Raw genomic sequence first — 13665 nt, 5'->3', positions numbered from 1 at the left:
AAGCAGTAGATGAAAGGGGTTGAGAGGAGGAGTGAAGGAGAGAGGAGAGGAGAGGAGGAGAAGCAGAGGGCAGGCAGGACAAATAGAGGACATTTTAATTGAATCATTAAAAGCTTATTTTGTCAGAACTCAGAATGAAAACACCGCAGGCCTTTAACACTCACAAATTCACAATATGCTCTCCAAACGAGATACCCAGGATTTGAAAATGTCACATCTACTCTAAATATTATTAATGCCACGAGAGGAAAAACTCATCAAGGGGTATAATTTAATAGCTAACCTTTCATTACACCGTGTCAAGTTTTAAAGGCTACGATCACGAGTGTTTGTTTCTTTTTTTTTTTTTTTTTTTTGTTACATTCAGTCATGAATACAAATGCTGTTGATAAAAGGAGCTTTACTTTACATATCAATGCTGTCTCAAAAGATTGGTTTATTACACACACACACACACACACACACACACACACACACACACACACACACACACACACACACACACACACACACACACACACACACAGACTGACCTGTCCAGCCAGCATCTCATAGAGCAATACTCCAAAGGCCCACCAGTCCACAGATTTCCCATAAGGCTGGTAGGCTATGATCTGAAATACAAGAGAAAAGTCACTGGAACCACCGAGGCGAAGGAAGGGCAGCGTGCAAGAATAATACTTCGTTAAATACGAGCTAGAATACTTCAAAGTACGTGGAAGTTTTGAACAACCGGCTGCCGTCCTTCCTCTGCTCACACGCGCACACACACACACACACACACACACACACACACACACACACACACACACACACACACACACACTCTACCTCAGGAGCTATGTAGTCCGGTGTTCCACAGAAGGTCTTGGTGGTGACTCCGTCGTTCATATTTTCTTTACACATGCCGAAATCTGCTATCTTAATGTGGCCCTCGCAGTCCAGCATCACGTTATCCAGCTTCAGGTCTCTGCAGGAGGGCAACGCAACGTTAACGAGGGACGGACACACACACACACACACACACACACGCACTCAATGCACGGACCGCGGAGGCTCATCGGCCCAACAGTTCGTCCTCCTCTGCAGTCTTTTCTTCTTTAAATCAGTGTTTAATAAGGAACGACGCAGTTAATCCGGGAGGTTAAAGCTACAGTTAAACCAGATGACAGATTGTGATTTTGCGGCCGAGGGGACACCGCATCATTGGTGGGGGCGGATTCTCGGCATGATATTATAAAAACAGCAGGAAGCAGTTAATTGTACTTGAAGTCTTAAAAGGTCAAAAACCTACGCTGCTTCTTCTGTGGCTACTGAGTGGAGCAGTCAGAACATCTGATTGGTGTTTGAATGAGATACAATGTCTGAATGTTACAGATCAAAGGAAGGTGTGATGAATAAACGACACGATAATGCTAAATACTGTTGTTAGTACTTGCAACAATACAGATACATGTGATGTGATGAGTCTGTCGGAGGTAAACTGTTGTATAGCTTAAAGCTACTGTTGGATATTTTATTGAGTTTCCTTGTGTGTCCCGGGCTTTTATTTTGAAAGGTAAGAACGGAAGGAGTGGATCTGATTAGTCGAGGTAGAGAGGAAGTGGGCCGTCTCTGTTGTTGTACTCTATGCATTTTGTATATGTTCGTTCCACACAACGTGACAAAAATTGTTCTGTAAAACAATGAAGTCGCTTTTTTCCGCTGCGTAATATTGCCGTTCTTTGTGAAAGTATTCAGGACAAAAACAACAGTTTAAAAGAATATTTTGACTGAAAAAAAAGCCTGCTTCCCTTCGGTTGTGACATTAAAGCTTATACCTACTCTTTTTATTATTATTTTAAATCTTTTTACTCAGATTGTGCGGAAATAAACCTTGTAAAATCTTCCTCAACACACGTGTCGTTCTGTCAGCGTTGTGCGCTCAGCATGCTGTGTGCTGGCGGTTACCTGTAGATGATGCCCTTTAGATGCAGGAAGAACAGACCAATGGCGATCTCCGCTGCGTAGAACCTACACACACACACACACACACACACACACACACACACACACACAGACACACACACACACAGACAGAAACAAAAACAGTAATTAGAAAGAGTCTGAGGGAAAGGACAGCAGGAAAACAGAATGGATGAATTGCGCGCGTGTGTGTGTGTGTGTGTGTGTGTGTGTGTGTGTGTGTGTCTGCATCAAAAGGTCAGCGCTGTCTCTTCCAAGGCCAGAGAGCAGCTGATAAGATCAACAGGAGGAGTCTGGACACGCGGACCACGCCGCCAACCGTGTTTGCGTGGGCCGCGGAGCAATCAGTGTCTGTTTGTAAAAAGTGCGCTAAAGCGGGAGAGAACAAAACACAAAAGACGAGACAAAAAAAAAAAAAAGTTGGAGGCGTCATCGTCCTCATCGCCCACGGAGCAGAATACCCCGACTGTTGTCTAATAAATAAACGAAAACGGAGCAGAACGAGTCGATGGCCTCAGATAAAAGCGCTCCTCACTCCGTTCAACTTGCCCTGCAGCGGTCTCAACCTTCTGCCAGAGGGGGGAGAAGCTCTAATTCCCCATAAAGCAGATGAAGGGGAAACTCCTCCACTCCACGCCCCCCCCCCCCCCTTCCCGACAGCCCGCTTGTCAAATACGTCAACCCGCTGGTTTGACTTGACGCCAGTGATCTCGCCAGCCACCTTAATTATACTTTGCAGTTTCGGAGGTATTCTACCGCGCGCTGAAAAAAAAAAAAAAAAACAACTCGCAGGAGCTGCTGGATTACTCCCATTTCTTTGAAGTCCTTCAGAGCGGCGACGTGCATCGGGGCGAACAACATATTTCACCCGGAGGCCCCGCTAGGCTGCTCATCCATCAAAACTGCTGATGGCTTATTCAATATGATTTTTAAAAAAACGCACTGCCAAACTGTGAAACACCTCATAAGCGTGGGATTAAGATTTTGTGTTATGATGGCAGAAGAATGTGTCTTTGTGTGTGTGTGTGTGTGTGTGTGTGTGTGTGTGTGTGTGTGTGTGTGTGTGTGTGTGTACTCACACAGCATGGGGCTCTTTGAACTTGCCGACCTGCTGAATCTGATACATGAGATCTCCTCCGTTTATGTACTCCATGACAAAATACAGACGGTCCTACGGAGACATAGAGGGGAAGATAAGGAGAGAGAGAGAGCGAGAGAGAGAGAGAGAGAGAGAGAGAGAGAGAGAGAGAGAGAGAGAGAGAGAGGTCAAAACGTACATGTTTCAGGGAAATGGGAGGCTGCAGGGACAAAAAGTATAGATAGTGTGAGAGAGAAAGGGATCGCTCAGAGGTAGATAGAGAGCGATGGGTCAAATAAGAGAAGATTAAAGGAGAGAAAAAAAAAATGACATCGGTAGTGAAAATAGAGCGACAAAAGATGGAGAAAGGGGAAGAGAGACGATTTGGGTTGTCGTCCAAGCGGTCCTCAGCTGAAGGGAACACGGCAACATCCATTTAAGAGCTAATTCTCCTCCATTATCTGCAGAGATTGCCAATAAGGTACAGTAAGTGAGGCATTTGTGTTTGTGGCCATGTGTGTGAGAGGACACTCGCACCGCCTGATAACCTTCACCAACAGTTGTTTGTGCAATGGGGGCTCCGTGTGTGTTTGTCCACAGTTTGTGTGTGATTAAAATGTAGTGGTGTGTGTGTGCACGCTACACAGCGTATGCAGCATGCATGCATGTTATAATTGCCTTTATGTGTGTGTGTGTGTGTGTGTGTGTGTGTGTGTGTGTGTGTTATAACTTTTCTGCTAAGTCCCATGTATCAAAAGCCTTCCTCTGGTCAGAGAATTAGTGCTGAGGAGGATTAACACACTCACTTCTGGTGTGTGTGTGTGTGTGTGTGTGTGTGTGTGTGTGTGTGTGTGTGTGTGAGTGAGTGAGTGAGTGAGAGAGAGAGAGAGTGAGTGAGAGAGAGAGAGAGAGAGAGAGAGAGAGAGAGAGAGAGAGAGAGAGTGTGTGTGTGTGTGTGTGTGTGTGTGTGAGCGAAGGCCAGGTCAACTGTATTTGTCCGGCCTTTACCCACAACCTCACACAGATCCACAACGCGTGGCGTTCACTGATCAATGAAAAAGCACGTAGAAACGAGCCCGTTTGCGTAGCGTGCGACTGTAAGTGACTGCTTCTCAGCGCTACGAGACCGGAGAGCTATATTTACTCCTCCGTTGACTCATCTTTAGCGTAATATGGATTATACGTCAGGAGACGAATCAAATACGGATCCGGCCTGCGTGCGTTCCAGCTGTGAGCTGGCGACACGCTGTTCAGAGCGCCGCGCTCGCCAGCAGCGCTGGCCGTGCGCTCCAGCAGGACGCCGCGCCGTGGCTGCCTTCAGATACGATGGAGTGTGAAGGTGTGGGGGCCCACGGAATGTACAATTGACAGTCACTGTGTGTGTGTGTGTGTGTGTGTGTGTGTGTGTGTGTGTGTGTGTGTGTGTGTTTATATGTATGCAACCAACCAAGCAAACATTTTCCCATTAAACAGAAGTTCATAGAGAGCCTGAAGCAGCAGCAGCAAAAAAAAAAACTGTAAAGTGCAGCTGAAAACCCTCACAGAATGTTGTTTTTTTTTTTTTTTTTTGCACGGATTAAAGAAACGGGATATTTATGTGTCGGTTAGCGAAGCATCAGAGGTGCAAGTAGGTAGACTGCTACCTTCTGCTGGAGCCAGGTTAGCTTCATCTCCCCGTTTCCAGTCTTTATGCTAAGCTAAACTAACCATAGCCTCACGTGTGGCGCACAGATAAAGGGTATGATGTGAGGCTTTTTGTTTTTTGGATATATTGTTCGACATACCATGCTCTGGAAAGTGGAGTGCAGCTGCGTTAAGAACGGCGGCTTTCCAGCCAACGCCAACACCCTCTTCTCCACCATGGTGCATTCCACGTCGTCATCCTGGATCACGACGTCCTTCTTCAGGATCTTTATGGCGTACAGCTCCTCTGTCGTTTTACGCTCCGCCAGCATCACCTAGAGAGAGGAGAGGAGAGGAGACGAGAGGAGAGGAGAGGAGAGGAGAGGGAACACGAGAAAGAATAAAGTCAAAATCCTTATGCCACACAGCTCCCGTCAGGCCTTTATAGCAACATCACCTTGGAAGAAAGAAAAGGCGCGGGGGAGAAAGGGATGAAAGAGGGCAAGGAAGGGAGGGAGACGTGGGAGGCAGGGAAAGGGGGGAGAGATAGAGGAGGTACCGTAAAGGGCATGGGATAAAGGTGTGGAGGGATAAAGGAAAAGCAGTTTTGGGTTAGACGGTCAAAGTAGAAATAAAAAGAGCGAGGACAGGAGGGAAGGTGAGAGGGAAAAAAACTGATTCATCATCTTTCAAGATGTCATCTGAGGAGAGGAAAGAAAGGCAGGACAGAGGGGAGAGGAGGCGATAAAAGGCTCTATAATAGTGCGACTGCATGTCGCTCTGTACGAGGAGACCCGTCAAATGGAGAGGCAAAAGCCCGGTGAATCGTGGCGCTGAGAAAATAAAGCGGACGGTGTCATCAACTTGCATCATCCCTCGGCGCTAACCTCGTCGAAAATAAATAGATAATAACTCGCGGCGTTTTGTCTACCAGGATATTTTATTCTTATTCCACCTGGTTGGTTTGTCGACATCATACATGATGAAGCGTTAAAACTCGCCCCCTAAAAAAAAAAACGGCCGTCCCATCACAGCTTCAGAACCGGTACAGACCGCTGAGGTTTGGGCTAGTCCACGAGTTGGAGCGGTGCCCTTCCTCTTTAGAGACGAGCTGCATGGATTAAATCATCGATGCGATTCTGGACTGAAATCGTTGGTTGCGGATAGAGAAAGGTTTGTCACGCAGAGTGCAGATTATTTTTACCCTGTTCAGCTTCTCTGTGCCCTTCAAGAACTTTAGGCAGGAGGAAAAAAAAAAGTAGAAAAGAGAAAGAGGGGATTATGTCATACTTGTTTTTCTTTAGGTCACACTCTGCGGGGGGGGTGGGGGTGGGTGTGGGTGTGGGGGGTGGAGATAAAGGAAGGTGGATGGGTGAGGGTAGTGGGATTAAACCAAAGGAGGAAGAGATTGAAGGAGGAAGTGAAGGGCAGAGAAAGAGATCGACAGCAGTCAAGCGATCAAGAATCCTATTTGTTGTAATTGTGGAGTCTGGGAGCACATCTGCTTGTAATTACACCTGTGAGAGGCGCACACACACACACACACACACACACACACACACACACACACACACACACACACACACTCAGCAGTTTAAACGTCTTGTAGCCAAGGTCAGACTCGCGCTGCTTACAGCCTCTCAAACAGAGCAGTAAACGTTTCCGTCTCGTCTTTCTCTCTCTCTCTCTCTCTCTCTCTCTCTCAGGTCTCTTGTTCACCTCGTCCTCTTTTCGTCACCGCTTCTTCCCCCTTTGTTCCCCCGTTTCTTTCTCAACCTCCCTCCTTTGCTCTTGCTCTCTCCTCTCCCCCGTCCTCCTCGCATATCCTTTTTCCTGAAGGACCCCCGGAGCCGCCGCAAATAGCAGGCGGAATGTAGGTCAAGTCTCAGCTCGCAGGTCATCTCATAAAAGTTGCAGCAGGCTTGTGACCAGGTCATAAAAGTTCAACTCTCTGGATGGAAATCTGTCCGGTGGAATTATACGAGCAAGCGTAGGTCTGAGCTGTGTGTGTGTGTGTGTGTGTGTGTGTGTGTGTGTGTGTGTGTGTGTGTGGCAAACCTTGAAAGCATGAGAAAGGTTTTCAACAATTTGGGAAATGCATGTATTCACTTTCTTGTCGAGAGGTAGAGGGAAAAGCTAGACTTCACTCTTGTATCAGTCTGTTCAATATAAGGCTACAGCCAGGACATGTTTGTCTTAGCTTAGCATGAAGACGGATTAAGCGAACGAGACGTAATGAGCTAATTAGTGGACTTTATGCTAAGCTAAGTCAACCGACTGCTGGCTGTAATCATATTAAACTGACAGATATGAAAAGTGTACTTCCCAAAATGTTAAACTATTTGTTTAAAATTAATTTGGTAACTAACTGTCAAGAAATGACACACAAAAAATATACTTTACTAGCTAGCGAACATGCTAGCTGCAAAGAATAAAGATGCATCAAGACGCCATATGACAAAGCTACAGTGAGCCATGAAAATATTTATTTTAAGAAGTCAGATTAAAGCTCATCAAGTCTCTGGGCTTTTATTTTGTGTCACAGTAGCAGCAAACTAAAAGAAGGAAAAGAACATTTTCAGAAACAGGAAAGTTGTAACTGGTGTAAATTCTGCTGAAACTAGTCGACGGACTACAGAGCCCTCCTCCTCCTCCTCCTCCTCCTCCTCCTCTTCCTCCTCCTATCACTCTTCAGCTAATAAAAGTACTTTAACATTTTATCTTTAAACGAGGCCGAGAACAGTCGAGAAGAATGTGGAAGAAAAACCGGCTGAGCTTCACATTACATGACCAGCATGCTGTGTTTGTAGTTCCCACAAGGCTAATTGAGTTTTGGGACCTCAACAAAGGATCTTTCATCCAAATCGTATTTCATATATATATAACAAAAAAAAAAAAAAAAACTTTTCTTATGTTAATTTGCATAAAACACAGGGTGAACCTCGTGACTTTAGCAACTACTCAAATGCTGAAGTTAAGCTGAGTTTGACTGATTTATTGATGCGTTTAATATACCGTTCCTCTGGGGAGGAGAGATAGACGAGATCTCGGGTTTAAGAAGGAAACAAGTGCAGCCGCCGGGTCCTGGACATGTGGATATGTGCTGTGGAGCGCAGAGAACAGAACCACTACCCGCTCGGCAGCTTAACGACGTCAACGGGAAACATATCACGCTCATTATTCTTTCCAAAACCTTCAAGTACAGAGCAATAACGGTGACCTTATATCCACCTCATCATTTTCTTCTTTTTTTCCCCTCCCTTTGAGATCTGAAACTTAGCAGCTTTACGCCACATAAATATTCAGGTATGATAATGTAGAGGGGTTACTGGGTTTGGGATACTACAGGGAGCACAGCACAGATGGACAAAGACACGCAGGTATATATACTGTATGTGTGTGTGTGTGTGTGTGTGTGTGTGTGTGTGCGTGTGTGTGTGTTTGCATTGAGGGTAGCCACATGTAAAGAATGTGAATCAGAATCGTCAGCATTAAACTTTAGATATGTTTTGAAGTTGGATCTATGCTGGTGGTATCCTTTGACAAAAGCAACTGTAAGTGTGTGTGTGTGTGTGTGTGTGTGTGTGTGTGTGTGTGTGTGGACTCCTCCCATATGGTAGCAGTGTGACTCTATGTAAAATACAAACTGTATAAAGTTGAAAACAGAGAGGAAGGACACCATCTGGCCCGAAGCTCATTTTACACAACCACAAGGACAACACAGAGGAGGACGACATGAAACCACAGGGTTCCATCGAAAATCAAAAGATGCACAAGACACAGAGCAACAACAGGAGCTTCTTTTTTTTTGTTGCCATAATTACAAGCTGCCCATGGTGACAAGCACAGGTTGTTTGTCGTTATACCTCTCACGTTGGTCTCAGTCTCATTCATAACTATTCTACTGTGAATCGGGGCTTTTGTCCAGGGTCATTTGACAGAAGAGCAGTCCTCGGGATGTTAACTGTCAAATGTCGTAAATGACGCCGCGGTGTTTTCTCCGCTGACCTTGCGGAGTGACTTCAGCCATGGAAAGCCAATGTGCTGCACGTCACTGCATGACAACGCTCTGTGTAGCATGACAACGCTCTGTGTAGCATAACAACGCTCTGTGTAGCATGACAACGCTCTGTGTAGCATGACATCGCTCTGTGTAGCATGACACGCATGACATCGCTCTGTGTAGCATGACATGCATGACATCGCTCTGTGTAGCATGACACATCTCTGTGTAGCATGACACCGCTCTGTGTAGCACGACACCGCTCTGTGTAGCATGACATCGCTCTGTGTAGCATGACATATCTCTGTGTAGCATGACATCGCTCTGTGTAGCATAACAACGCTCTGTGTAGGTAGCATGACATCGCTCTGTGTAGCACGACACCGCTCTGTGTAGCACGACATCGCTCTGTGTAGCATGACACCGCTCTGTGTAGCATGACAACGCTCTGTGTAGCATGACAACGCTCTGTGTAGCATGACACCGCTCTGTGTAGCATGACAACGCTCTGTGTAGCATGACATCGCTCTGTGTAGCATGACAACGCTCTGTGTAGGTAGCATGACACCGCTCTGTGTAGCATGACATCGCTCTGTGTAGGTAGCATGACAATGCTCTGTGTAGCATGACATCGCTCTGTGTAGCATGACACCACTCTGTGTAGGTAGCATGACATCGCTCCGTGTAGCATGACATCGCTCTGTGTAGCATGACACGCATGACATCGCTCTGTGTAGGTAGCATGACATCGCTCTGTGTAGCACGACACGCATGACATCGCTCTGTGTAGGTAGCACGACATCGCTCTGTTTAGCACGACATCACTCTGTGTAGGTAGCATGACAACGCTCTGTGTAGCATGACATCGCTCTGTGTAGCATGACACCACTCTGTGTAGGTAGCATGACATCGCTCTGTGTACCATGACATCGCTCTGTGTAGCATGACACGCATGACATCGCTCTGTGTAGGTAGCATGACATCGCTCTGTGTAGCATGACATCGCTCTGTGTAGCATGACACGCATGACATCGCTCTGTGTAGCATGACACGCATGACATCGCTCTGTGTAGCATGACACCACTCTGTGTAGGTAGCATGACATCGCTCTGTTTAGCACGACATCGCTCTGTTTAGCACGACACCGCTCTGTGTAGCAGTTTTTTGTTCCTAAATGAAATCAGGCGTTTGGTGATTAATTTCTGGTTTTATCAGACTTTCATAAGACGTCCACATTAGCATCTCATCCTGCAAGAGCAAAAACAAGAGGACCACAATAAGTCGAGAGGCATCAAGGTTGGGCTTTTGTTGCTGTCATGAAGCCAATTCTGAAACTATCTATCTGCAAAATTGAATATTTAAGAATAAATAGGCAAAAATCAAAGTTACGTTCTTAAAAAACACCCTAAGGCTCCGATCACACAGAGACGTTACAGCAGATCTTATTTTTCCTATGTAACGGTGCGGCCGACCTGCCCTCCTCTCCTGCACCGCGTGTCTCATGTTTTATCGGTTTTGTAGACTCGCAAAAAAGTTTCAATATTCTCAACTTTTCAGCCCAAGGCTCAATGTCACACTTGGCCCAGGCGGCAGCCAATCAAATCGAGCAAGATGCGGGCTTCACTTCTTTACTTCCTCCCTATTTTTTGCCGCCTGTAGATGTGGGACTGTAGAAACTGTGGGAGCAAAGGCGGATGAAATGTTGACATTAGCAGTATTTAATTATGATGAACTACATAATCTAATACCATTAATCACATTTGATCGCCTGGTTGCGCCGCATCACGCTGCTTTGCTAAGATGTTTTTTTTTAAGCATTCTTGTTTCTGGCGACGTGGGTTGATGTGATCGTGACCTTTGTTGTTTTTATTAAATGCTCAACAATTATGCAGTTTAGCAACATTTCAATACAATGTGAGGACAGCTGTGGGTTAAGAAGCTCACTGAGAAAACCGGGTTTTTTTAGGGCTTTTTAAGGCGAATAGCTACATTGATGGGAACTTTTGGTCGCTTTTTACGGCTTCACTAAACACAAGTCAAAGGTTTTTGGACCTGATTTGTTCACACAGTCCAATATAATATATATTTCTAAAAGTTGTGAATACACATCTACATTTTTTGAGGAGGTCATATGGCTTTACACCAACACATCCACGGACCATCTAACTAACTAACTAACTATGGTTTTAATCCTATAACTTCAATAAATAAAGTCTTGATGATTTTAAGATTTGGCTTTAATTCACACAACACAGACTAAAATGACCTGTAACACCGCCGAATAAATGCAGCTTCATGCAGTGTGTTTCTGCGTGTGTTTGTTTGTATGTGTATAGAGACGTGACGCTACAGGGACACGAGTGTGTGTGTGTGTCTGTGTGTGTGTGTGTTACGAGCACACTGCTAGCATGTCCACAGAGAAATGTTTGCAGCAGTATTGTGATGCAGATGTCCTCAGACACTGAGGCAGAAAGAGCAGCTCTGACGGTACCAGCCTCCCACACAAACTCAGGAACCATTAAAATGACACACACGCGTCACATGAATGTGTGTGTGTGTGTGTGTGTGTGTGTGTGTGTGGGTGTGTGTGTGTGTGTGTGTGTGCATTTCTGTCTAATGCACCATGTGTGTACTGTGTGTTTCTCTTTCTCTGATCTATTGTACTGGTGTGTGCATACACACAATGGGCCTAAATAAGGAGTATGTATGTGTGTGTGCGTGTGTGTGTGTGTGTGTGTCGACATTTTCAGTGTACCCGTGTGTGTTTCAGGAATCTGCGTGCATGTGTGTGTCGGGTATTCCAGTAATGATCGACCTCGACTCCGTCTCTCCACACTGACATCCACTCCACTGCATCGGTGTGGCTTTAAACGCCTGTTACCATGGAAACAGGCAGCCGGCATACAGGTCTGGTACACAGACAATGGTCTCTCTCTCTCTCTCGTTCTCCATCTCTCTCTCGCTCTCTCTCTCTGCTCCACCCGTCGTTTACCCCAATTTTCTCTCTCGCCACATCTTCCCATTCTTTCTGTTTCTTGCCTTGATTTTCATTCATTCACGTCAGTCTTCCCTCTCCAAGGTTCCCCCTCCCCCCTCCTCTCCCCCCCCTCTCCCTCTTTTCATTCAGTCTGACGTTTTTACCTCTTTCTCAATTCATTCATGTCAACCTTGCCGCCATGCTCTCACATCTCTCTCTCTCTCTCTCTGTCTCTCTCTCCTTTCATCTCTCCCTCCACTTGTCACGTCATCCTCTTCGTCTCTTTCCCTTCATCCATCTCTGTCTACCTGTGCTCCATCTCCTTTAACTCCCTCCACCTCCATCTCCATCCTCTCTTTCCCTCCATTTTTTTCCCCTTCTTCTTCTTTACTCTAAGCTCTGCGTGTGGATAGAGAGCTCTGATGCTCCGTCAAACACAAACACACAGATGCTCACAGCGGTATTCACCGTAGCACACAGTCAAAGGATCGAAGTACTCGTTTTAACTGTGTCTTTACATACCTATGATGTGTACAATAGGAAGCATCCTTAAAAGTAAATGTAACATGTCAACATTAAGCCCGTGAACGGTCAGCAGGCAGAACTCCTATAAAATGACAATAAACTATGCTGGCAAGCCTTTAAGTAACAATCTGGAATAATTTAATCTACATAAATGTCCGTTACGCCTCTAAATATATCGAAACACACTGAGCGTAGTACTGATACTGCTACAGTAGTGTGAACTGTGTGTCTGTGGCAACCTCTCCAGGAAAAGGTGACACCGTCTGGATCTCTGGGAAATGAGATCCACACACACACACACACACACACACACACACACACACACACACACCTGCAGTCACAGCTCAAAGAAAACCAAACGGAGATCTTCGAGATTGTCTCTTTAAATAGAAACTAATATATTTGTATTTATTGCGTTTAGCTTTTTGCGGCTACAGTCTGACTTTCGGACTATTCTGTACTTATACAGACACAATACATGAGAATAGTCACCGTCTTCCTGTAATTACCATCTTGTGGCCAAAAATATTCCCGCGTCACTCAGTAACTCAGACTCCTCCTTTATCTTCTGCTGAGTGGATGAACATTTTAAAAGGACAGACGTGGACACACACACACACACACACACACACACACCAACATCGTGGCCTCACCTTGCCGAAGCTGCCTTTGCCCAGCACCATCAGGAAGTTGAAGTCGGCCAGCTTCATGCGATCCTGGTTCCCGTTGGAGTCGAACCTGGAGGCGGCGTTGGCCGACTTGCCTTCCGTGTTCTTGCCCGGTCCGATCTTAGCTCTCTAGATGAGAGACAGAGGGCATTAGACGCCACCTCCACCGTTCAAGAGGAGCACAGGCTGAGAGTGGACACACGTGTTCAAACACAAGACGTTGGGATGGGGCAGCCGGAGATGTCGGGCCTGAGGCAGCAACTGAGGTGCTGTTTGTAACATTTGAGCGTCCGTTAAAACATTTGAAGCACCACACGGCGTCATCAAACAACAGATTCCGAAGCATTACCGCGATGCGTCGCTTTAATTCGCGCGACAACGGACGAGGCGTTCGCATAATAGCGCCAGATGTGAGGAAAAGGGCTGGAAGGAAACATCAGTTAAATATTCATCTCTTTAGTGTGCCAAGCATTGACGGGGGGGGGGGGGGGCAAGAATTACATCCTTTTTGATAATCATTAACATTTATGTGAAATGTTGTCATCACTTGAGAAGCTCCCCTTAGTAATGCGCCTAATAATCTGGACCCAAGTCTGTTTGCTACTACGCTTAATATGTATATCACACATCAAAAGATGGTTGATATGACTTAAAGAGAGTGAAGAGAGTCTGAACCCCATTGGTCAAATCAAACATACAAGCAGACTTAAACAAAAAAAAAAAAGAAAAAAGAAGCTTTCTGTTCGAGCGTCAGAAGTGAAAGTGATGAATATGTCAGAGAAACTTTTTTCAGCCTTTTTTTTTGGTTCATTCCGTTTCATTCATT

General features: G+C 45.7%; 1 protein-coding gene across 1 annotated transcript in view; it reads right to left on the bottom strand.

Moving 5' to 3' along the window:
• The window catches only part of LOC137890181 (protein kinase C beta type-like), an 18486-nt gene extending 5497 nt beyond the window's left edge, over positions 1 to 12989 (bottom strand). Inside the window, exons 1-6 of the mRNA XM_068734308.1 lie at positions 12825 to 12989; positions 4828 to 5001; positions 3045 to 3136; positions 1951 to 2013; positions 832 to 970; positions 534 to 614 (exon numbers count right to left, since the gene is read on the bottom strand). Coding sequence (XP_068590409.1) covers positions 534 to 614; positions 832 to 970; positions 1951 to 2013; positions 3045 to 3136; positions 4828 to 5001; positions 12825 to 12881 — 606 coding nt within the window. The 5' untranslated portion in view covers positions 12882 to 12989. The remainder of the gene's footprint in view (positions 1 to 533; positions 615 to 831; positions 971 to 1950; positions 2014 to 3044; positions 3137 to 4827; positions 5002 to 12824) is intronic.
• Between the last annotated feature and the right edge of the window lie 676 nt (positions 12990 to 13665).

The sequence above is a fragment of the Cebidichthys violaceus genome, unplaced genomic scaffold (assembly GCF_023349555.1).
Source record: "Cebidichthys violaceus isolate CVI_PGR_0920_01 unplaced genomic scaffold, fCebVio1.0.p SCAF_621, whole genome shotgun sequence".
Classification (NCBI taxonomy): Eukaryota; Metazoa; Chordata; class Actinopteri; order Perciformes; family Stichaeidae; genus Cebidichthys; species Cebidichthys violaceus.
Note: the sequence above shows the minus strand (reverse complement) of the source record. Positions and strands in the feature narration are given on the sequence as shown.